The 24,217-nt window shown below is 46.3% G+C and overlaps 1 protein-coding gene across 7 annotated transcripts in view; it reads left to right on the forward strand.

Annotated features, from left to right (window-relative positions):
• Positions 1-24,217, forward strand: part of LDB2 (LIM domain binding 2) — a 423,583-nt gene that overhangs the window by 155,955 nt on the left and 243,411 nt on the right. For all 7 annotated transcript variants that reach the window (XM_075544501.1, XM_075544503.1, XM_075544502.1 and 4 more), the window contains exon 2: positions 10,474-10,576. In XM_075544501.1, the coding sequence (XP_075400616.1) occupies positions 10,474-10,576 (103 nt within the window). The remainder of the gene's footprint in view (positions 1-10,473; positions 10,577-24,217) is intronic.

The following is a 24,217-nucleotide window of genomic DNA, read 5'->3' on the forward strand; positions in this document are numbered from 1 at the left end:
AATTGAAAAATAATTACTTGGGCAAAAATCCCACGTAACCTGTCAGTGCTTAAGTTAAGGATGCCGGGGGCAGCCCTGGCACAGGGATACTGTTTTTGGTGGAGAGGGATGAGGAGGGGGGCCGGGGATGGGAGGGATGGGGGGATGTGGACTGGGGGATTGGGTGCAGGGGAGTGTTGGGGAAGGAATAAACCTGCTTTTGTGGAATTTTAAGTATAATTAGACTCTCCTGGGCTCTCTGGTGTGAGTGTGCCTCTCCTGAGAGAGGATAAGTCTGCCTTTGGAACCTAGATTCACCTGAGAGATAAGAGGAATGGACCGGAGATGTTCAAGGCAGCAATTCAAAGATGGGGTTCTTTAGAAAGGATGGGCAATGGTGCAATTTTCCCTGATTAAAATACACCGGCATGGTCAGCCCCTCTTCCCCTGCCTGCACCCAGGCTGCATTCATTTCATTTTTATTTACCTGGAAGTTGCTCTCTGCAATTGTGCCTTTCCAGCGTTGGGGGAAAGAATCCAGTTTTGACTGATTAATATGCAGGAAACCCCAGTCATGCACTTTCAGATAATGAGCAACTGCAGAGATCGGACAGCAAGCTCCCGTTGGGATAAAGGCAGACCTGGGATCCGGTTATACAGAGCTGGACCCTGCCCACCCTGCCGGGTGCCCTGCACATGAATTGTGGCAGGCTGCACTCACACACCTCGCCTCAGGATCCAGCTTGTTGGGCCCTGGAGAACCTATGTTTTGATTCTTGAGTTTGTGCCAAGAAAGAGGCCTCTTTAGAGATAATGTAATTTCAAGGTGGGACAAATGGTTTCCTCTGAACTTAGTAATTGACCACCAGAGGGGCATCTTGGAAGCCAGGCTAGCAATTGATTTTTTTCTGAAACTCAACCTTGACAGTACCCAAACACAGGGGGTTCGTTCTCCTGCTTTAGAAAAATGAATGGTAGGCATACTGGTTGTTTTTTTTAATTCAGTATTGCATCTTTTAAATTTATTTTTCAACTCCTGAATCCTCATTCATCTGTTGCAGACCTAGATTCTATTTTGTTCTTAGGACTGATCCTGGTCTTAGATCCCGCTTAAAGATACCTCATTTTCAATTCCTCTTCGTTTCTTTGTGACTCTGTTAGACTAGATTTTCTTTAGTATGGAGGTCTAAGGAGTTCTTGATGGGAAAATTAGAACATTAATTTGGACATTTGAGTACAGCCACTCTTTTATATATTCTAGAGGGATTTTTACACATGTGTCCAAAAGGACATGTGCAAAGAAATACATTAGTAAATTGTCCCTGGGAAATTTCTACTCTGTCCTAGAGGATCACTATGAGTCAGAATCACCTGGATACTAGTGGGTTTGAGTCCTTATTATGAGCTACTAAATGTTAGTATGTGCCTTAGTGATCACAAATTCCAATAGCAATAAAAATGATTAGGTTTCAAAAAATGCATTATACTATTATTTATGAGAGCAACAAACTAGGGCACACTTAGAAGCCATTTGTAGCAAAATACTTAAGTAAAATGCATTATTTGTTCAGTATGCTACCTTATACCTCAGGGAAGAAAAGAAAAGATCACAATATATAACATGGATAGATTCCAAATCCATGTTGAATGAACATAAATAAGTTTATAGGTGCACACATGATTTATGAAGCTATTTGGATAACACATTAAAAAGATGAAATTGGACGACAACATCTGGGTGGAATTAAGGAGATCTGATGGGGCTGCTGGGTCAGAGTTCGATTGCTAACCACAAGGTCAGTAGTTCAAACCCAGTCTTCGCTCACTGGGAAAAAAAATGAAGCTGTCTGCTCCTATAAAGATTTGTAACCTGTGGTTATAATTCCATTTGGGAATGGGTTCCCTTTGCTACATTAAGGAGACAGAATTCATGTAGGGGATGTCTTTATTGTAATAGAGATTAAACAAGCAAGAGAGAGAACCGAAAGGGGGTGGAGGGAAGATTGATGCCAAGCCATATAGATATCTCCGAACTCACTGCCATCGCGGAAGCACTGACTCACAACGACCCTCTAAGACAGGGTTTCTGAGACTGTGACTCGTTATGGGACTGACCAAGTACCATCTCTCTCACTCTAGCCTCCCAAATGGTGAGAAAGAAATGCCTGCTGTAAAAGTCACCTGCTCATGGTATTTCAGTTAACAGCAGCTCCAGACAACGAAGACTCAAATCCACACCCAAACTCCCACCATCAAGTCAGTTCGGACTCACTGGGGCCCCATGGAACCAAATCGAATCGCCCCTGTGGTTTTCCGTGGCTGGGAATCTTTTTTTTCATCGTGTTATTGGGGGCTCTTACAAGAAGCGGTGAATCTTGAAGGAAGCAGAAACCCTGTGTGTCCTTCAGTGGAGCGGCTGGTGGTTTCTGGCTGTCAGCCTGTGGTCAACAGCCTGATGTGGAACCCACTGTCACACCAGGGCTCCTCACAACTGCCATGGGGCGACTTTAAAGAAAGGACATTTTGTTTCTCATCTTTTTGAAGCAAGAAGCCCCAAGTCAGGGTCTCATCTGTGCGGAGTCCTTCCTTGAGCAGTCCGTGGTTCTTGAATTTGTAGAGCAGGGTCATGTGTACCCATAGTTCCCCAGGGGGTCCCTGGGTCACAATTCCAGCTCAAAGATAAGTAGGGTTAGGATCCATACTCCACTGGCACGCCCTCATCAGCATAACACAAGATGCCTTTGTTCCCCAACAGGTCATATGCACAGGTACAAAAGCCCGGGATTAAATGCATTTGGGGGTGGGGGGGGCATGGTTCAACCCTAAATTTAGGTTACAAGAAATATGAACCAGCATTTCTTTTTATTTCCTTTTTTTATTAATAAATCTTTTTATTGGGGCTCATACAACTCTTATCACAATCCATACATACATCAGTTGAGCAAAGCACCCTTATACCAGCATTTCATTGAAAACAAAAAGACCCCAAAGATGGCTCAGTGGAAGAGTGGCGTGGATGTGAGCCGGCACTTTACTGCCTCCACCGCTAGCTCTCTCAGCTGTTTCTGGTGCCTCACACCCCCTGTTGGAAAAGCAGGCCTTCCCAAAGAACGGTGAGCTCAAATGAGGCCCCAGGCCCTGTAGTCAGGGAGCTTAGACTCCTAAGAGATTCTTAAAACATCAGAGAAAGGGTCTTTTCACTTGTGCAGATATGTCTATCTGGTTCATTTTTCCATTCTTTCATTGTGGGCTCATGTCCAGGCGGTGATCTGATGAGGATGAAGACAGGCTGGCTTCCCCCTTTCAGCAACTCACAGCCTCCTTTTGATATGTGTTCACTGGGAGGCTGTGATGCTACGGCAGCATAACTGACATCCTCAGGAGGACATGGTCATGCAGCCTGTCTTGCATAAGAAAGAGGGGCAAGGCCACCTGAGACCCGGGGCTGGACATTTGCTGGGCATTCCAGCCCCCAAAGCACAGCAAATGCAAAGTCAGTTGGACAGGAAATGGTTAAGGAACCCTGGTCCCAGCAAGGTGACTCAGGCCTTGGTTCTTGGGCGACACGCAGGCCCATCTGGAACGAAAGTGCTCCACTCCGGACTGGGCTGGACCAGGGCTCTCCTAGTAAGATTTCAGGGTGGCTTCTCTGAACCCTCTCCCACATGCCCTGTGCCTGCTCCATCTACCCCGCTACACTTACTCAGGAAGAAGAATGCAGGCTCATGGCCTTTCTATTAGGCTTTCTGGCTCTTGGATCTTTTAGAAGAAGCCTGGCTGATGTAATGGGCTACACCGTGCGCTGACCACAAGGTCACTAGTGGGACACCCCTCCCCCCCCGCATTGTTCCAAGTCAGAAGGATGAGGCTGTCTTACTTCTGTTAGGCTTAACGGCATAGGCAAGTGGAAGGTGCACCTCCACCCTGCCCTGTAGGAACGCTGTGAGTCAGAGTCGACTTCAGGGTGCTGAGTTTGGGGTTTGGGACTCTTGAAGGAGTAGCTTCCCCTTGTGTGAAACCCGATGTCTTTGTTTCGAAGTAGCCTAGGGGCCACAGGAGATAGTAATAGAGGTCTTCAAAGAGTCCTTGGGTGGGACAAAGTAGTAAGATGGTTTGGCTGCTAACCGAAAGATTGAAAGGTCAAGGGTGCCCCAGGCACCTCTTTGGGACGGTCCCAGTCTTGAAACCCCTAGGGGCACAGGTCTGCGGCGGCCCTCTGGAGTCACGGGAGCCCTGGTGCTGAGCTCATGGCGTTGACTGGCCTTCTTGATTGAGCTGGAGAGCTTCTCTTTACTCAGCACCGTCCACCGAGCTCATTTCCCACTTTCCAGGAAAGCACATGGGATGGGCTGACCTGGCTGAGGGCTATGCAGACCCGGGTCCATACTTTCAAGGCCATTTCACAGAGTAGCTGGGGGCATACAGTCCCCACAGCCCAGCACTTGGCTCTGGCCCTCCGCAGCACTCAGGTGAATAAAGTGCATTACAGCCGAAGCTCCCGGTAGGAATGTGTTATGGCTTCATCTGATCAACCCTGGGCCCCGCCCTCTGCTCCTTCCCTTGTACCTTCAGATCCAGCCAACCCATGACGGGCCACTACTGGACCTCAGGGAACGTTTTCTTACAGTAGGACTCTTTTTATTCTATCTCCCAGATAAGCAATAGTTCCTCTTATAACTAAGGACTAGCTTATAAGCTTCCTGTAAGAGGTGGCTTCAAAGAGTTCACGGAAAAATTCCATTCTCTTTCCATTCCATCTTTCCACCACCTTGTTTGCAGCCTCCATGTAGGGTGTGGGAGCGGGTGGGCGGGCTGGGGAGATTCTAACAGTTGTTGTTTTAATTGGCAAAGTGAACTCAATAACCAAACAGCTTCACAACTTAAAGCGACTTTCATAGTTTGGGTATGTGAAGGTACCACAAGAAATATGTTCATTTGTTCATTCATTCATTCATTCACTCAATTGGCTAACCACTTGTCTCCTTATGCCCCTGAGATCTGCCTGGGAATTCACATATTGTGTTTTGGGGTTTGGGAATGTTCTTTCAAGGTGTGCGCACAGAGACCACTGATTAAGTCGTGTGCACGTGTGCATCCAGGACACACTCAAAACCACCGAGTGCCCCTCGTTTCCAGAGAATTTCCTGATGCCTTCGCTTATCACACATTCTGATCCAATGAATTTGAATTCAATGACATTTTGCCTTCCTGGATCATTATGTCATTTTCAAATTCTACTGCATCTCACTGGGTAGGCCCTGTGGGACCCATGGGACCCTGTGGGACCTGTTCCTAAGACCGTTCTCAAACCTTACTCTCACCTGCATCCTTGCTCTCTCCCAGCCTTCTCAGACCAGCTTGGGTTCGCTCACAGTTTGGTTCTTTGGTTGTGCCCTTTCTAGAAGTGTCTATACTGAGAGTTGCCCACAGGAAAATAGAGGAGCAGCAGCCAGTCAGGTTTTGAACTGTGTCGGAGACTGATGCTGTTGCCAGGCCTTTGTGCTGCGGACACATGAAGTGATGGGGAAAATCTCTTGATTCATAAACAGGCTGCTTTGTACAGTTGATTTTTGGGGGGTGATGCTGTGATTTATGCCTGGCATGTTTGATTCCCTTGAAACATGATGGGGTGCAGTGGTAGAGCACTCCACCCACTATCTGTAAGTTTGGCAGTTCGAGTCCTCCAATATCTCTGAGGGAGAACATGGAGGCTGTCAGGGTCTGTAAAGATTTACACCCTTGGACAAGCCAATGAGGCTGTTTGACTCTGTCTTCACTCGGTCCCTGTGAGTTGGAATTGACTTGAAGGTAGACTCTTCCTACCTTTCTTCCTGAGTCTTAGTCCCAGTCTTCCTGACTATTGGAGGGATGAGCCCTGGGACAGGCCTTCCATGCCAGAACATCTGAGCTCCAAGCCTCGTGCATTCGTCTATTGGCACCCCTGTCACCACTTCAGTCATCAGAAAAAAACAAACACAACAAAACATATTGCTAGCAAGTTGACAACCAGTATGGGAAAGAAGCCAAAACCAAAACCAAACTCACGGCCATGGAGTCCATGCTGACCCATAGCAACCCTGTAGGACAGCCCCAAACTGCCCTCTGTGAGTTTGTCTCTGTCACTGTTCAGGGGAATAGAAAGTGCTGTCCTTCTCCTGAGGAGTGGTTTTGAACTGCTGACCTTTTGGATTAGAGCCCAACTCTTAACCACTATGCCACCCAAGCTCTGCCTTGGCAAATAGATGGTCAGTGAGAAGAAGGAAGCCCCTGAAAGTGATGATCTGACTCAGTAGTGGCAACAATGGACATGGATGTAGCAACCGGATGGCCCGGACCTGGTCTGGGTGGAGTTCTGTGAATGAGTTAGAACCCACTGGGCAGCCACCACCAGCAACAGTCACATCAACTGGTGGACAGGTCACCATCTATGCTTTGGTTTCTGTAACTATGAGATGGGGGAGATGATATGAACGTCTGCGTTCATCTGTTGAACAGCTTTATGCTTTATGCCATGGGCTGTTCTCTGGTTGGCAGATAGTGCAGAGCAATGGTTGAGGGGTAGAATTCTCATCTGCCACGCTGGAGACCCGGGTTCGGTTCCTGGTCAATGTGCCTCCTGTACATTCACTCCTGCCTGTGTTGAGTAGGTTTTTCCATGTTTTCCTTTATTCTTTTGTTGTTGTTATTGTTGTTTGTTTGCTTTGTATATGAAATCCAGGACAGGTAAATCTATGGTGACCATAACTGGATTAACTAGGTTTCATGAGGGTACATCAGGGAGGTTGGGGGGAAACGGGAGCTAATAACAATGAGTACAAGAAGAGAGAAAATCTTCCAAAATTGATTGTGGTAAAGATTGTGCAACTCTTCCTAATATGAATGAACTATTGGACTGTATCCTATGTGAATCATGTGCCAGTGATACTGTTTAAAAATAAATAAATAATTTAAGAAACTAACTAAACACACCCACAAAAAGATGCTGAACAGGTTTCACTGGAGTTTCCAGTTTTAGATGAACCACGGAGAAAGGCCTGGCAATCTCTCCTGAATAAAGAATCCGTGAGAGCAGCAATTGGATCCCCGTGGGCCAGTAGCAGGACTGGGCTGGGTTTTGTCCCCTGGTGAGTGGGGCCACCAGGATTGAATGCAGCTAGAGGTCTCGCCCTCAAGTTTGTTAGTAGATCTGTGAATGGCCCCTGGGTGGTTTTGTACTTCAAGTGTCTTAATGAGAAAACGGTTGGCTTTGGGTGGGCCGATGGGGAGGCGGACTGGGAAAGTGAGACAACATAAGTCATTTGTCTGAGCGGCTGCCTCTCCGAAGTTGCGGACAGACTTCATCAATGCACGGTAGTCCCTTAATTATGATGACCGGGATGGCAGGCTCATTCCTGAGGATGACAACTTAATGCTGTCACAGTTGGACAATTTAATAGGAGGTGGGGGGAGGCAGGCAGAGGGGCGCTTGATGGTCCTGCCAAGGCCCGAGCCCTGGAGGCCAGGCACAGCTGGGAAGCATCTTGTCCTAAAATCTGGCAAGCACCAGCACCATTCTGGAAAAAGACTGGGCTTGAGAATGTGGGGGTAATCCTGGCCCTAGACAGAGAAGGCCGGCCGGCGATGCTTTCTGTTTCAAAGCCTGGCTAATTTGCAGTTCTGGGAGGCCCCCCTTCTCCCCAAGGAGATCAGCAGCGGTTCTAACTGCCTTAAGCTGGACCGCATCCAAAATGATTCTGGATGAGCAAGAGCCAAACGCAGCCCAAAGCAAACAAACAGACTGCCCAGGGGCAGCCTGTGTTCTGCTGAAATGCTCTATGTTTAATAACTTTTAATAACAAGCGAGTAGTTTCCTGAAATCTCCACATTCCTCGAGGACCTTCCAGATGTGGTGTGTGCTTGTGGGTAATCACGCCTCTCGATGCAGCCGATGCAGCCACCCTTCTATCTGTTGCTGCCATTAGGTGCCGCCGAGTCAGTTCCAACTCACAGTAACCCTATGTACAATAGAACGAGACACTGTCCGGTCCTGCACCCTCCTCACCATTGTTCTTAAATCGCAGCCCAAGGTAGCAGCCACTGTGTCAATCCATCTTGTTGAGGGCTTCCTTTTTTTCTACCGCGTCTCTGCTTTACCAAGTGGAGGACTTAACTGGGGACTGGTCTCTTCTGAGAACAAGTCCAAAGTACATGGGACGAAGTGTCACTGTTGTTGCCTCTAAGGAGTATTTTGGCCATACTTTTTCCAGGACAAATTTATTGGGGTTTTGGGGGGCCATCAATGGTCCTTTCACTATTCTTCGCCAGCAACATAATTCAAGTGCATCGGTTCTTCTTCCATCTTCCTTCTTCAGTCTTCCTTATTCGCATTCTGTGGAGTCGTATGTACACGGACATGTACAGGAAGAGGGAGGAGACCCTGGTGGAGCACTGGGGACAAGGCTAGGCTGCTAATGGCGAGGTTGGTAGTTGTCAGCAACACAGTGGCTCCACAGGAGAGAAGACAGGGTGATCTGCCCTTGGAAAGATGGCTCAAGGCCACCGAGGAGACTGACCTCTGAGTGATTGCATAGGAGAGGCTAGGGCTGCCGCTCCAGGCCTGCCATCGTTTTCTGTTGAGGAGCAAGTGAAGGATTCAATTTCCCGATCCCTTGGTTAGCAGTCAATCGATGAAGCATGGCGGCACTGGGATGTCTTCTTGAAAATCCTACAGCATATAAAAATCAACTCTATGGGGTATTTCCTCCATGTACGGTTACTATGGACAACATATGACAACTGTGGACCATATTTGACATATGGTCCCCCAAACTGGACAACATATGACAACTGTGGACCATATTTGACATATGGCTGCAACCTTGGGCTCAGACACGTCAGCACTCACAAAGATGGCATAGAACTCGACCACGGTTTATTCAGTCATAGGGAACGGAATCCATGACAAATAACAGAACAAACAACACAGCGAAGTAACAGTGGTGGAGGTGAACCAGACACCAAGGAGGCCTGGTGGTCCCGATGAGGCCTTGGGCTATGGGGCTGCTTGGAAACCACTCTCCATTCCTCAGGAGAACGATGAGGTTTTCTCTTCCGAAAGAGTTCCAGTGTTGGAACAGCACAGGGGCAGTTCTACCCTGCCCTCCCTATGAGTTCCAGTGGACTCGATAGCAGTGAGTTATATGTCCAGGCTGCACAGAAGCCCTGGTGGCACTATCAGGTAATCACTGGACTGCTAACTATGGATTGTCAGTTCAAAGCCACCAACTGCTCCTCAGGAGAAAGATGAGGCTGGCTGTTCCTGAAAATATCTGCAGCCTTGGAAACCACATGCAGGGTCACTGTGAGTCAGAATGGACTCGGGAACTGCGGGTTTGGGTTTTTACAGCCTTCAAATATGGGGTGGAAAAATCCCATTATCTTTTGACTCATTTTTTGCCCACAAACATCTGGAAGATCCTTCATGTATATGTATGTTTTGTTTGTTTGTTGTGTGGTTGTCATCAAGCCAGTTCCCATGCATGGTGACACTTCTGCATGGGGTCGAGCTACTCCACAGGGCTTTCAAGGTGAAGGCCTCCCAGAAGCAGGCCTGTTAGCATCTCTTATGGGTGGGTTTGGACTGTCAGCCTTGCCTTCACAAGTTGAGCACTTAACTGTGAACTCCACCCCTTCCTCGTGTGTGTGTGTGTGTGTGTGTGTGTGTGTGTGTGTGTGTGCGAGCTCTGTACAAGGGGGCTTCAAACAGTGCATGGGAAAATTCCATGTGTCTGGTACCTCTCTGAAGTCTGCTCTTATAACGAGATGAAGGGGTCTACAGCCCCTGCATGCTCCAGCCTGCCGCCACCATGGGTGCTGTGACAGCCATCTCATAGTTTGGTTGTTGTTTTTGATTCATTTGTGTTGACCCTACCCTTGACCTCAGAGTTGGTCTTTCCTAATGGTGCATCCAAACCAAGCCCGGGAAGAGTCATGTAATGAAACCACTCACACGGATGCCCTTTTAACGAATCCTTGAAAAAGGACAGAGCCTGACTCGTCTTAAACTGGGTTGCCACGGGGCAGTTTCTGTTTGTTAAAACAGCCTCCCCAAGAGCAAAAAGACAGAGAATGAAAGACAGCGAAGTGAAACAGACTTGGATTTCACACTAAATACAAACTCTTTTGTTAAAACAAAAATGCCATATTGTGTTCCACTGTACCCAAATTCAATCCCTCCCAAATAGGTCCTCCAGAACGCAGTCTTATTCTGTTGGCATTGACCCCTGATTGCCTTGGAATTGGGCCCCAATTTGAGGCCCTTAATTTGAAAGGAGACCCCTGCCAGACCCCCCTCTTCTAGAACACACACACACACACACACACACACACACACGTAACCAGTTGGACACCAGGGTTTGATCAGTCCGTTGGGTTTGAGTTCCCCTCCCCTCTTGTGCCCCCTTCCCTGACACTTTCCAGGCCTTCCTGTGAAGTAAACGCTCTGTCTCTTTTCAGGACAGTGACAACCTCTGGTGGGACGCATTTGCCACGGAATTTTTTGAGGATGACGCCACCTTAACCCTTTCATTTTGTTTGGAAGATGGACCAAAGCGATACAGTAAGAAGTTTGATTTTCTAATCTTTCCCCTTTCTGGTCTGGGAAGAGCACCTTGGCAGTGGTCAGGGAGGGGTGGTGGTGCTTAAGAGATTCGTGATGGATGGGCCTGGACTCTTTGGACACTTACCTGTCGTCGGAGTGAGGAAAGAGGAGTCATGTGGCTCACTTATCAGGCAGCATTTGCCTGTCACTTTCCTTCGGCATCTCTGTTTATCTTTGGTGGTCTATACCTTCCTTCAGTGCTCTCGGTCTGAAGTAACTGTGTCTCTCTGTCACCTCCTTTGATCGATTATCTCTGGTTTCATTTGACAAGTGAGGGCTGAGTCAGTTGTCTTTGGCTAGACAGTTTCGGATGCGTGTCCACTGAGTTCTAGTTTCTTGTCTTTCTGGAGAATGAAAACTCTATAAAGATCTCAAATTAGAGCCGGTAGCACCTTGGGCAACAGCCAAGATGGCCAGATTCGGTTCTGTCTGCTTGTCAGAGCTGGGCTTTGCTAGCGGTACTAATGGTTCGCGAGGTGGAGAAACAGCAGCACAAAAGCAATGAATGTCGGGCTAGATGAGAAAGCGAAGGCTGCTTTCGGAAACCAGAGTTGCACGCAGGCCCGGCGCTCTCAGGTGGGAAATCCTCTCCAACTCTCGACTGTCAGGCTCACGCAGGTGAGGGCAGCATTGGCCACTGGACGAACAGGAAAATCGAGACGTTTGTCGATGGACAGCAAGCTCCTTGATCAACACCCTGGGCAGAGCTGATTGTGGACACCTCTGTTTCCGTGCCCACAGGCGGATGAGTTGGTGCTGTAATCAGTTGGTTGGGTTTGAGTTTGTGAAACTTACACCTCTTAGTACTGTTTGGACTGGTTGCATGCTGCTAGCGGAGTCATTATGCTAATGTATGCAAATAGTGATCACACACCAGTGGCCAGCCTGGGAGAGCAGGACAAAGGGGACTAGTTGTCCAGATGAAATTCATCCACAGTCACATCTCTCCAGGGCTGCATCCTTTGGGCTTTTAAGGGATTCAGGGTATTTTCAGAGTCCTGGGTGATGTAAATGGTTTACACTCATTTCTTAAAGGTTTATGGTTTGAATGTACCCAGTGGTACCGAGGAAGAAAAGTCTGGCATTCTGTTTCGGTAAAGTTTCCAGCCCAGGAAAACCTCTGGAGCAGATTTAGTCTGTAAGACATGGGGCTGTTGGTCTAAAAATCAGCTTGATAGCAATGGATTTGGTTTATTGGTTAGGGGATAATTTTCCATCGTCTGAGCATCAGAAAACAAATTATTTTCATGCATTGTTCTGGTCAACCCAAGGAGACCTGGTGGCACAGTAATTAAGCACTGATTTGCAAAGTGAAAAGTCAGGGGCTGGATCTCCCCGGATGCTCCAGAGAAAGAAAGATGTAGCTGCCTACGTTCACAAAGATTACAGCCTTGGGAACCCTGTGGGGGCAGCTCTATCTTGTAGGGTTACTATGAGAGAGAATGAACTTGGCGACAACACATGTTTTCCTTTGTCTTTTTTACACTCAGTGGAACAGGCTCCGTTGAAAGCCCTTGGCAGCTAGCCCTTGCTGTGGGTGTGCCGGTGTGGGAGTGCCTGTGCCCGGGCTAAGCCAGCCCCCAATATCCCAGAAAGCAGGTCCCAGAAGTCCCTGGGAGGTAAAGGAGCCCAGCAGCCCGATAATGACACATTTATCAAAAGGTTGTCTGATCACTTCCAACCACGCAGTCATTTACCCTCCTTGACTGTCTAATTGTGTGTGTGTGTGTGTGTGTGTGTGTGTGTGTGTGTGTTTTCTGGGGTGTTTACTCAGCTACTTCCAGTGGTGGTTGTTTTATGTGCCTGTGCTTTGCCGGTTTGGGAAATCCTCAGGAGCTTCCCAGGGCATGAGAATTACAGTTTTAAGCCAACCCTAATAAAACAGGTTCTCCTTCTTGGCCCCTACCCCGGTCCAGCCTGCATCCCACCATCATTTGGAGATGAGCCATGCTCAGCACCTGTTGGAGATCTTATATCCTGATGATGAGCCATTGTTGCCTGGGGTTTCTTTGTTTCTGGGAGCCAAAATATTTCCCGAGCAGAGAAGAGCAACAAAGATGATTGACAGCACGGAGCCGAGCCTCATCAGCTGCCTTGCTGACAGGCTGGTGATGTGCGGGTGGGTGACAGCTGATTGACAGCGCAGGGTTGGGAGGCAGAGAAAATGAAGCATGCTTAGAACGCCTCACGGGCTGTTTATGCAACGCTCCCAGCCCAGGCGCCGCCACCTTAACCCGTTCGCAGTCCAGGCGCAGTGTGCTGTCTGAGAAGATGCCAGGCTGTCCCCTGCGCTGCACGATGCAGGACTTCCTGGATGCCCTCCTGAGCTCTGAGCGCTGGGGATCTCAGAGGAGGAAAATAAGGATTGGCGACTACCTTTTTATTGGTAAAAGTATTTTTATGGTTCCCTAATTATATTCATGCTAGGAAAGAAGCAACATTCCACATGAAGTTTCTTTAATCCTTCTTAGAAATAAAGAGGGAAAAACTCATTCTTCTTCCCCACCTCTGTGTCTTGAGAGGGTCTTGCTGGATCCAAGACAGCATGTCTCTAAGCTCCTACAACTCCCGCAGTGTTCTCTGTGTTTGTTTGTTTATTTGCTATATGCCTCCTCCTATTAGACTAGTAACTCCACAAGGACAGAGGCTTTGCTGTTGCCAAGTCCCCACATTAACACAGTAACTTACACATCATAGATATTCAGTAAATATTTGTTGGATAAACAAATGGATGAGTGGGTGGGTCCATGGATGGATGCATAAAGAGGTATATGAATGGGTGGGTGGATGGTGGTGCATGATTGGGTGGATGGATGAATGGGTAGGTGGATGGATGAGTCTGTGGGAAGGTGGGTGGATGGATGGATGGATGGTGGGTGGATGGGTGCATGAGTGGGTGAGTGGATAGATTGATGGTAGGGTGGGGACATGATGATGGATGGATGGATGGATGGATGGATGAACAGACATTTCGAAAAACCCTTGACAAAATAAATGTCAACCAAGGTCTTTACAGAGATCTTTGAGCCTTTTTCAACTGGAGTGCCTCGGTCCCCATTACTCCCCAGCAAACCTCGTGTGTGGGCATCATGCTTTCTAAGAGTCTTCTTATATGTTTGGGCTGTGCTCTAGTCTGCTTTCAGAGAGAGGAATGTGCCCCGGCTGCATGTATAATCACACAGGCAATAAAGAAGCCTTGAGAGATACTCGGATCCTCTCTCATGTGGCTGGTATCATCTCAGCCCCCCAGCTCTTTACTCTCCTAAAAGTCATGAGGCCCTAAGGATGGGTAGGACTAGTGATGGGGAGAAAATGCTGGCTCAGATGGGGACTCCTGCAATCTTCCTAGAAGCCTGTGGGTGCTGTTGGTAAGTAAGAGAGGTATTGCAATGGACAAAGGGACTAGACCCATGGGCATCCCTGGGCTCTCACCTGACCCTGCCTTTCAGAGCATTGGGAACATGTTTCTCCTGCAGATGAAGGGGCAGGTCCAACAAGGCAGGATTCCCTTAGATTAGTTGAGATCTCAGAAAAGGAAGAACCTGAAGGGTGGGCAAATCCCTGTCAGTCAGGTGAGTAGCATGAACGCCATCAAAGGTGACCAAGTCTCTTCTGAAAATGGGGATTGTTTCAGAAAGTTCAGGTGCACTGCAGCTAGTGAGTCACTGAGTCTCCACTTTACTGACACCACAGAAGTGTACTCTCCCCTCACTAAGGTCTTCTCTTGATTTTTCCCATGGCGAGTGGGAAAGAGATGGTTTTCACTAAAGTAAGGGAGAATCCTAAGGGAGTCCTATGCCTCTCTTTGACCCAGAAAGCGAGGGAAGCAGCTGTCACAGCTTTCTGTACACCCGCCTTGCCATTGGAAGACCAGGGCGATGTGTTCCTATGCCCCTTCCCTGTCTTGTGCAGGAGGGTACCATCTGAGGTCATATTGCCTTGGTGAGTCAGCAGTAGAGGTCCTACCTTCCACGTGGGAGATCCTGGTTTGATTCCCAGCAAATGCGCCTCATGTACAGCTACCACCATGTGTCCGTGGAGACTTGCCTGTTGGTAGGATGCTGAGCCAGTATCAGTGGAATTTCCAGGCCAACGTGGACTAGGAAGAAAGGCCTGGTGATCGATTCTGAAATCAAGCCAATGAAGCCCCTATGGGTCACAAAGCTCCAGTCTGCAACTAGTCATGGGGATAGCCCCGGACTGGGCACGGTTTGGTCGCCTTTTGTTTAGAATTACTATGAGCCAGGAGCTGACTCAGTGGCAGCTTACCAAAGGGACAACAATTCTTAGGTCATTATTTAAGTTAGTTTCCACTAAAATGCTGGTTTCCTCTGCTTCTCTTTGAACTGAGAGCAGAGCCAGGACCCACCTGATAGCCTACCCTCCTGACCATCCTCCATAATTTCTTTTAAATAACAAATGACATGTAACCCACTGAAGAGATCTGGCCCATATCCAGATTCATGTCAGCCACTTTCTTTATCGATACATGGAAGGTTTCTTTTCTGGGAGGGAGAGGGAAAATGCAGGCACCTGTTGCAGAAGCTCAGAAAACTCACCGAGAAGGCACGAGGGTGCCATGTGGACATGCCTGTGTTTTGATCTATTCTTTCCTTAGGAAGCCAAGCCTCCATTTTCTTATTTGTAAGGTCATGGCTTGTGGGGAAGATTAAATGAGATGATAGTGTCGTGCACAGGGTCGCTGTGGGTCGGACCTGACTCTGGTACCTAAAAGCAACAACTGCCGACTCGCCACCTTTCCAACAACCACGTCCTTCTCCATGGCTCAGTCCTTCTTAATCATGATATCATGACCTCAGTGGGGTAGGGAGTTATTTGGGGAGGGGGAAGAGGGAGACAGGGGGAACCCATCACAGATTGGATATATAGCCCCCCTTCTGAAGGGGAATGAATAACAGAAATGGGGGTGAAGGGATACAACAGACAGTGTAAGGTATGCAGTAATAATAACAATATATAATTGATCAAGGATTCTCGAGTGTGTGTGGGGGTGGGGGTGAGGCAGAGGGAAGCTGATACCAAGCGCTCAAGTAAAAAAATGTTTTGGAAATGATGATGGCAACATATGTACAAATATGCTTGATACAATTGATGTATGGAATGTTATAAGAGCTGTAAGAACCCCTAATAAAATGATTTAAAAAATGAAATTAATTCCTTACAAGGTCTGTGAGTAGAAGTCTATTCTACAATGTTTGGTGATCCATAGGTTTTCATTGGTTACTTTTCATAAATCAGTACTAGGCCTTTTTATCCTAGCCGGTCTTTGATTGGAAGCACTACTAAAAGCTATCCACCACGCGTGACCCTACTGGTATTTGAGCTACCAATGGCATAGCTTCCAGCATGGTAGTGACACACAAGTCACCAATGTGCACAGGTACTTTGGGGCTTCATACCTTTTCTATTGAGGTGACTTGGTGGCGCAAAATATTAAGCATGACTTTCTAGGTGAGAGGTTGGCCATTTGAGCCTGGTCAGAGGTGCGTACAGAAGGTCCCCGGAGAAGGATGGCATGCTTGCTGATGTAGAGAAACATTAAAAAGATAGAGGTCCTTCCTAACGAGTTTGAACTTCAGAGCAACTGGGGGGATGGCACAGGGCCGTTGTTGTGCATGGGGTGACTGATTCGGAACCAACACGATGGCACCCAACAACAACATAAACAACAGTGGTGCTTGGAAGATCTGCTTTGGAAAGGTCCCCGGCTTGAAAATTCTATGGAACAATTCAACTCCGACCACTGGGGCTATCTTTGGTCTGAATTGACTTAATGGCACCCAGCAACACGATATCATTTGGTTTACTGCTGACCGATGAAAAGAAGTGGACTTTGGTCGCATCCAGAGAGGTGTCTTACAGAGCACCTGGCTTCAGAGGAGCCTCTGCTGGCTATTTACCAGCATGGATTCGTGTCTGCGATGGTGGCATCTTTTCTACAGATGACTCTGGAAAGGTTTGCCCGGATGTGTGGATTCAGACTAACTGGTTGCTGGATGGTCGGGTCCACCCATGTTGTGATTTTAGTGGGTAGCCTTTTGCAAGAGTGGCCCTTCCTGGGATGGCAACCTTGGAAGCACATTAAGTTAGGACTGATGCTGGCTTCTTTTGAAGTTCATTTTTGCATTTGCTGCTTCACCGTGGGGTGTGGGTCACTCAGGATTGACTGAGCTCCAGCTCTGTGCCCGGCCTTGTCATAGTGGGGCAGGCAGCTCCTCTGAGGAAGGCGGTCTGCCATGTTTGTTTTCCATTTACTTCTGATTTCATTTCATTGAAAACCTTCACCTTAAATTAGCGTAGTGAGTGAATTTGCTCAGTGAGAATAGTCTTGTGATATAAATGGAAAACTTAGGGCTTTGGTTAAAAAAAAGGTCTTGATGGAAAGTCCACAGTTGATAAGCCAATGGACAAGACTTCTGAAGGGCAAGAGGAGATGGAATCCTTTCCCATTTGCGGGTTCGCACTTCCATTCCATCCCATTCCCTTCTCCCAGTTCCAGTGAAGACCACAATCATAACCATAGGAAACAATGGGATAGAAAGTGCTTTGGATGAATTTGAAGTGGCATACAAGTGGAAGGTATTATGATAATAATTTTTAGACTTTAGATGAATTCTAAATTTCTCCTTTTCTAAGTTAGGCTGGAGTGGCTTGGGTATCTTTTTCATGGGGTTAAAATATTCAATGTCAAATGTACAAGGGTGAACAAGCCAGGCTTCTCAGTACCCTTAAGAGCTTAGTTGGGGAGTCTATAAGAGGTTCTAGCCAGGAAGTGGATACCATGTTCCTTAGGCTGGGTTCTCTGGAGAAACTTATATATTTGAAGCTTATACATATATGGAGTATAATCAAAAAGTTTGTGGAAATTTCCTTTAATTAATTTTTTGATTAATCTTTTAATTCCATTCTTCCACCAACTAGTTGAAATACCCTCGCTAATGCCTAGGCAGCGGTTCTCAACCTTCCTAATGCCGTGGCACTTTCATACACTTCCTCATGTTGTGGTGACCCCAAACATAAAATTATTTTCGTTGCTACTTCATAACTGTCATTTTCCTCCTGTTAGGAATCATAATGTAAATATGTGATATGTGGGATGTATTTTCATTGCTAAAAATTGAACATAATTAAAGCATAGTGATTAATCTTAAAAGCAATATGTAATTGTTATTGTGAAATATTTATTTCTAATTACAAATAAAGGAAATTTTGTCTTGAAGCATGGTGTGGCATGGGTAACAGTCTTCATGCCGGGTACTTGTATGTGGGCGTATATGCATGTGTGCGAACCCGCCTGGAGACGGATAGAACAGCAGTGTCTAGGTTCCTAAAACCATCAGAAATATGTGTTTTCCAGGGGTCTTAGATGACTCCTGTGAAAGGGTTGTTCGACCCCCTGTCCCAAGGGGTTGCCACCCACAGGTTGAGAACCGCTGACCTAGTGTATCTGTGTTCCGTTTCATTTTTAACGACTTCCAGCTTTCCTAGATTCATGCTTCCTACCTTCAAAATTCCAATTATTAATAGACATTTGCAGCTCCTTCTCATTTTGAGTCATGCCAAATCAGCAAATAAAGGTCCTGAAAGCTATACCCCTTCCACATCAATATAGTTGAATCTATTTGAGAAGGTAGCTCTTTCTTGGCCATAGTTTGAGTGTCTTCTGTCCTGAAGGGCTCACTTTCTGGCACGATCTCTGACAGTTTCCTGCTGGTATTCACCTTTAAATAAACTAAAAGTGTTCTGTTTCTATTGATGAGGTTTTTAGTGGATAATTTCTCCAAATTGGATAGCCTATTATTTCTTTGTCGTTTATTGCTAATCTAGAACCTCTGCTGAGACCTGTTCACTGTGGGTGGCCCTCCTGGTATTGGAAATACCAGTGACTAACCTTCCTGCAGCACCCAAGTCACCCCAGTATGACCAACTCACAGACAAGCAGTGGGTCTCTCAGTTGTAGATGCTGGCAAGTCTCAGCTCTATGCATCAGATTTCAGTTAACAGACTAGAGGCCTCTCCTGACTCAAAGAGCTGTAGGGGCTGAGAAACCCAGATAAGATTGCAGGCTGCAGGCTCAAGTCCCAACATCCAGAGTGAGATGGTGAGAACCAGGAAAAGGATCCAGAGATAGTAAAGAATAAAGGTGCCTTTGTCAGGGCATCTGCATGTATTTGATGCAGATCACATTCCTAAAGAGACTCGTTACATGGTTCATAGGTGTGACGACTTCAAGCATGTTTCAACCCATACTAAACTCCTTACAGCAGATCATGGCTGATTATCCGGGCCACATAACCTTAACGTTCACACTCTGGATTCATTTGGAGACTCTCTATGACTTTACTTTATATGGAGTCCTGGAACTTCTCAACTCTTGGCTCCATGTATTTCTACGCTTCCATCCTTCTATGGTTCTCAACAAAAATGGCATTGTCTTGTGGTGGGTCACAAGAAAATTGTGGGGAATGTTTGATTGTGACAAGGAGTGGGACATTCTGGCTTTCAATATACTCATCCTGAAAGTGTCCACATTAAAGATAAGTGTACAGGTGCACACTTCAGATATACCGTCGCCAGTGAGTTGATTCCAGTTTACAGCAACCCCTATGAGAGTTCTCTGGGACCGTAATCTTTCTGGGAGCAGATTGTCTCCTTTTTGTCCCATGGAACGTCTGGTGGGTTTGAACTAAGTTTGCTGTTAGTTTGAACCAACCTTGCCACCCATTAACAACGGCAAGACCAAGGCTCTCTGACGCTACAAAATTATTTGTTGTTGATCTGAAATTAAAATTTATTTGGCAAGTTTGTGATATTTGTTACTAATCTGGCACCTGTGCTTGAAGGAGCCCAGTTCATGCTCAAATATAAAAATCCCGGTTCCTCCATAGCAGCTGCCATGAAGTATAAGCGTGGGGAAATGCATAATTTCCCTGTTCCTTTTATTCAAAGAAGTATTAGCTCTGTTTCTTTCCAGTCTCTATGCTCAGGAACCACGCTGAGAGAAACACCCAAGGCTTGGAGGTGGGGCCGAAGCCTGCCTGAATTTAAATCTAATGTCCACATTGCAGGTCTTCCCCAGGTGACATTACCTGTGCAGGTGCTACGCAAACATAGGTGGCTACAATACCCTGTCTGTCTTCAAGGAGCTTGCAATGCTCTAAGGAAGAAAGACACACATAATGAACTCCAATTCAATAGCATTCATAATGGCAGAGTCCGACCTTGAGGAGAATGGGGCAAAACCTGCTTCTAGCAAAAGAAGCCTTAGACTGGCAAGAGCTTCTTTCCACCATTCTAAAAGCCTTAGCTTCTTATACCCATAAGATAACCTCCTACCCCAATGCCTGGCAAATCGAAAACTTTCGGTAAATACTTACTTTGTGAATAAATGATAGCGTGCTAGGATAGAGTGTAAATATGACCCAAGTGCATTTGATCATCTAGCCCAGAGGCATAATATCCCATTTATGTTTTTCCTTACATTTCAATACATTTCTCATGTCTGATCTCAAGTGTTAGCACCTCATCTTGTATGGCCAGCATGATCAAGTGTCATAGAATGATCTGGATCTTTGTCCGTCCATAGAACAAAGTCTTGGCACTCGCCATCTAAATGTAAAATTAAAAGAACCCATGTGCCCACTCCTGTAGTAGCAGGGCCGACTTTCTTTTTTTCCAGCTTTTATGATTTGGGCCCAGAGTTGGTGGTGTGTCTTAATGACATAGTTAATTCGCTAACCTGCTGGCAATGAAACCATGCCATTAAATTGTACAGAATAAGTTGTTCTCAGCAATGGTTAGCTGGGTCATTGAATATTTTTATTGATTGGATCTTGTGGGTCAGGATGTGAGTGGAAACATTTGTTTATGTATTTAACCTTTCTTAAGTACTTTCTATGTGTTAGTTGGGTCTCTGTCCTTCCCAGGTGTTATTTGATTCTCCGGGTTCTGAAGACAAGAGAATAAATAAGCAGAATATCTCGCCTTAGATAAAGCTCCTGGTCTAGTAAAATGTTCCTAAAATGTTGGCTATTAGCAGATTTTAGCCATCCACTTTTGTGTAGAGGCTTATGACCAATGAACGTGTTCTTATTTGAGCTTCACACCCTGATTTTAGACACCTGATCCAAATGTAACATTGCTGCCATTCCTTTAAAAATAAAGCCTGTGGAAAAATCCATGTGAAGCGAAGACACTTGCAGCGTTACCTTGGTGTGATACTGGTTTGTGATGGAATTCTGAGGTTTGGAATTGCCTTTTCAGCCCGTCTGTGATCAGAGGGCAATGTGAGTCTTATTTGGTGGCATGAAACGAATGGGAGGCATCCTCCCCACACGCCAGGGTCCACTTTAATCTTTACCTCCATGTTGTGTTTTCAGGTGGTGAACACCGCTTATTTATGCAGACGGAATAAAAGAAAGCATGTGTGGAAGTCAGATTGAATTAGCATTCTTTTACAACTACATAAGCAATATGCAGTGAATTTCATTAGGAATGATGAGGCTGTATAACAAAATTCCCTACCTGAATAGGTTTCATTATTTCTTGTTTAATCGAGGTAGTCATAGTAGAGGATTTGAATTCTGGAGCTTGAAGCACTGTTGCCCGTCATATGTTTTGCTTTTATTCTTTCTTCACAGAGAGCCAGCTTCACATAGCTATTATCTTGCAACTGCTTATTTTGGTGGGACAAGGGGCTGTTCCCATTGTTACCACTCTTTAATACACTCGTGGATGGCAATGGTCTTAACACAGCACACACTTTAGGTTTTCCAGCAAGTCCGGGGGGGCTTGAGGTTGACAGCAAGAAACAGGTCTTCGTGTTGAGATCTGTTGAAGGGCACTTGGTAGCTTGGTGAGGAAACTACTCCCTTTTCATGAGACACACAATTATTCCCTTACACATCTGAACTTATTTCCCCAAAAAGCACCAATGGGATATTGCATTGTCGTACAGATCTTTCCAAAATTACTGATGGCTTACTTATTCCTGCCTTCCAATAAGGGACACTAGTGATCCAGTAGTAGAATTCTATCCCTCCATGAGGTAGACTTGGATTCAAATCCTAGACCATGCCCCTTATGCATACCTGCCTATCAGTAGTGGTTTGAAGGGTGGCTGTCCCATCTCTACCAAAGTCTCTGGATGAAGACAGAGCAGGAAGAAAGGCCTGGTGATCCACCTCCAAAAACCAGCAGTGGAAATATGATAGATCATCAAGGTCACATTCATGGAGCCAATTGAATGGCAGCTAACATCAAACGTTGGATAATCTCTTGCTGCGGTGGTGAAGTTCTGGACCCTGAGCTTCCGTGGCCCTAAGGGAGAAAGGGATGGCCATCTGCTTCCATAAAGGTGACAGCCATGGGAATGAATGCTAGGGGGTTCTGTGCTGCCTTATAGAGTGGCTCTGAGTCAGAATCAGCTCCACAGCAGCAGGTAACTGTGGCTGACGTGTCTGTGTTTTACTAGGGGATCTGTATCATTTGCTATGTCAGCATGGGCTGGTGACATGGAGAACAAAGCAGAAACACAAGAGCCCTTTCAGAATCTAACTATGAGACAAGCCCAGTCGGCAATACTTAGATGGCTATTTCCTGACAGTGACACATGGAGCTTCCCTGGCCCTCTTGTCTTCCAGATGAAAAGGGCGATGACTGTGTGTGTGTGTGTGTGTGTGTGTGTGTGTATGTGCGTGTGTGTTTAGAATGAGTACAAAGTTCAAAAACATTCTACGAACTGAAGTTATATCAGCAGTGAGTTAGTCTAGGTAGACTAGAGAAACACAATTCATCGACACTCATGTTTTATAAGAGAGAGTTTTATATAAAGGGTAAGTGTACATTAAGAAAGCCTCCCAACCCAGTGCTGTCCAAGCCCATAAGTCCAACATTGGTCCATATGTCTAACACTGATTTACAAAGTCCTCCTCAATCTCACAAAACATGCAATGACGCTGAATGCAGGAGGAAAGCCGAATCAGTGAGCCTGGAATAAGCATGTCAGTGCTGGTAAGGATCTCCATGTGGCTTCTCCATTACGCAGGGCTGCATCAGGCTGGGTCCATGTGGCTTCCCCTCAGGGATGTCTCGCAGGGAGTGAGCCTTGCCAGCTGAGGCAGAGAACTAGCCTAGGCAGCTGCACACTGGTCTGCCCATCAGAGAACAAGAGACCAGAGCACAAGAATGGTGAGGCTCACCGAGCCGTTTATCTCTCTGTCCTTCAAGTGAACTGCTCTTCAATTAATCCCATACGTATTCATGGGCCAGGTTGGGACAGTAAACCATCAACTATATCCACTGTCCTCTGAACAGTTGGATGACGGCATATAGCGTCCCTGTGAAGTCCCAGTGGCGTAGTGGATTACACGTTTTTCGGCTAACTGCAAGGTTAGCAGTTGAAACCACCAGATGCTTTGTGGAGCAAAGATGTGGGTTTCTACTCCTGCACAGAATCACGATGCCCCAAACCGATAGGGAGGTTCCACTCTGTCCTGTAGGGTCACTATGAGTCCGAATCGGCTCAACACCGGGAAGTGGGCTTTTGAGTTTTGCAAGGTGCAAAGTTCTAATGGCAGCTTTCAATTCAGAGATTAAGGGCAGTTCAAATTTCAAACAAAACAAAAGAAGAATCAACATTTTCAAAGGTTGCCGGCCTGAGATAATATTCGCAGGTTTATGAGCTTCCCTTCAGAAGGACCCTAGGAGAAATGACAAATGGGCTTGAACTGTTTATGTAAATAAAATGTTAATTACAGCCCTAATCTTCCCCCTATTCCTAAACATCACTCCTGAACCCAGTTCCTATAAAATGATATAGCACTTAGAGCTCTATTTTTAAAGGGGACCCCAAATCAGTAATTATGAGTTATTTATTATTGAGGGTCACAGAAATAAGACAGCTATTTTTCACTCGCTAATTACCTTGTTAAACTAATATCCGAATTTAAAAAAAGTCACCAATCCCCCCCAAAATATATAAACTAATGTCCAACCAGTCCCATGTCTTATTGAAGAAAATGACCCACCAGTCTCCCACAAACAGACCCCACTCCCACTTGGAAACAAGCCAAGATGCATTCGATTCAGCCCCATCTTCGGAATACCCTCTTCAACATTCGTTCAGGAAGCCCTACACAGTTTTATACATCTCATTAGGTGTTTGCGGCATCTTGAGAACTGGTGTTTCCTCCCGCTTCGCTGTGTGTGAGTCGTCCACCAGTGAGTGCTGCCTAAATCAGAGAGCCCTCCAAATCAGAGTCCTCAGGAGACACGGGGGTGACCGTCACCCAGAAAATGGAATAGGTGTGATCCATTCTCGCCCCACGTGCCTTGCTTTAGAATTAAAATTTCCTCAATGACTTCTCTCTCTTAAAAACAAAAATAACTCAAGCATGTCCCCTGTGAACTGCTTTTGTCTAAAAAAGCGACACGGTTACTCAGTGCAATTGCTAGTCCAAAAAAATGTACTTCTTCCTTGGATATGTTGATAATGCAGGACACACGCGCGCACGCACACACACACACACACACACACACACTAGTCAGAGCCTTGGTGGAGTCCTCTTGGCATTTTGA

This window comes from Tenrec ecaudatus, chromosome 3 (assembly GCF_050624435.1).
Source record: "Tenrec ecaudatus isolate mTenEca1 chromosome 3, mTenEca1.hap1, whole genome shotgun sequence".
In the NCBI taxonomy this organism is placed as follows: Eukaryota; Metazoa; Chordata; class Mammalia; order Afrosoricida; family Tenrecidae; genus Tenrec; species Tenrec ecaudatus.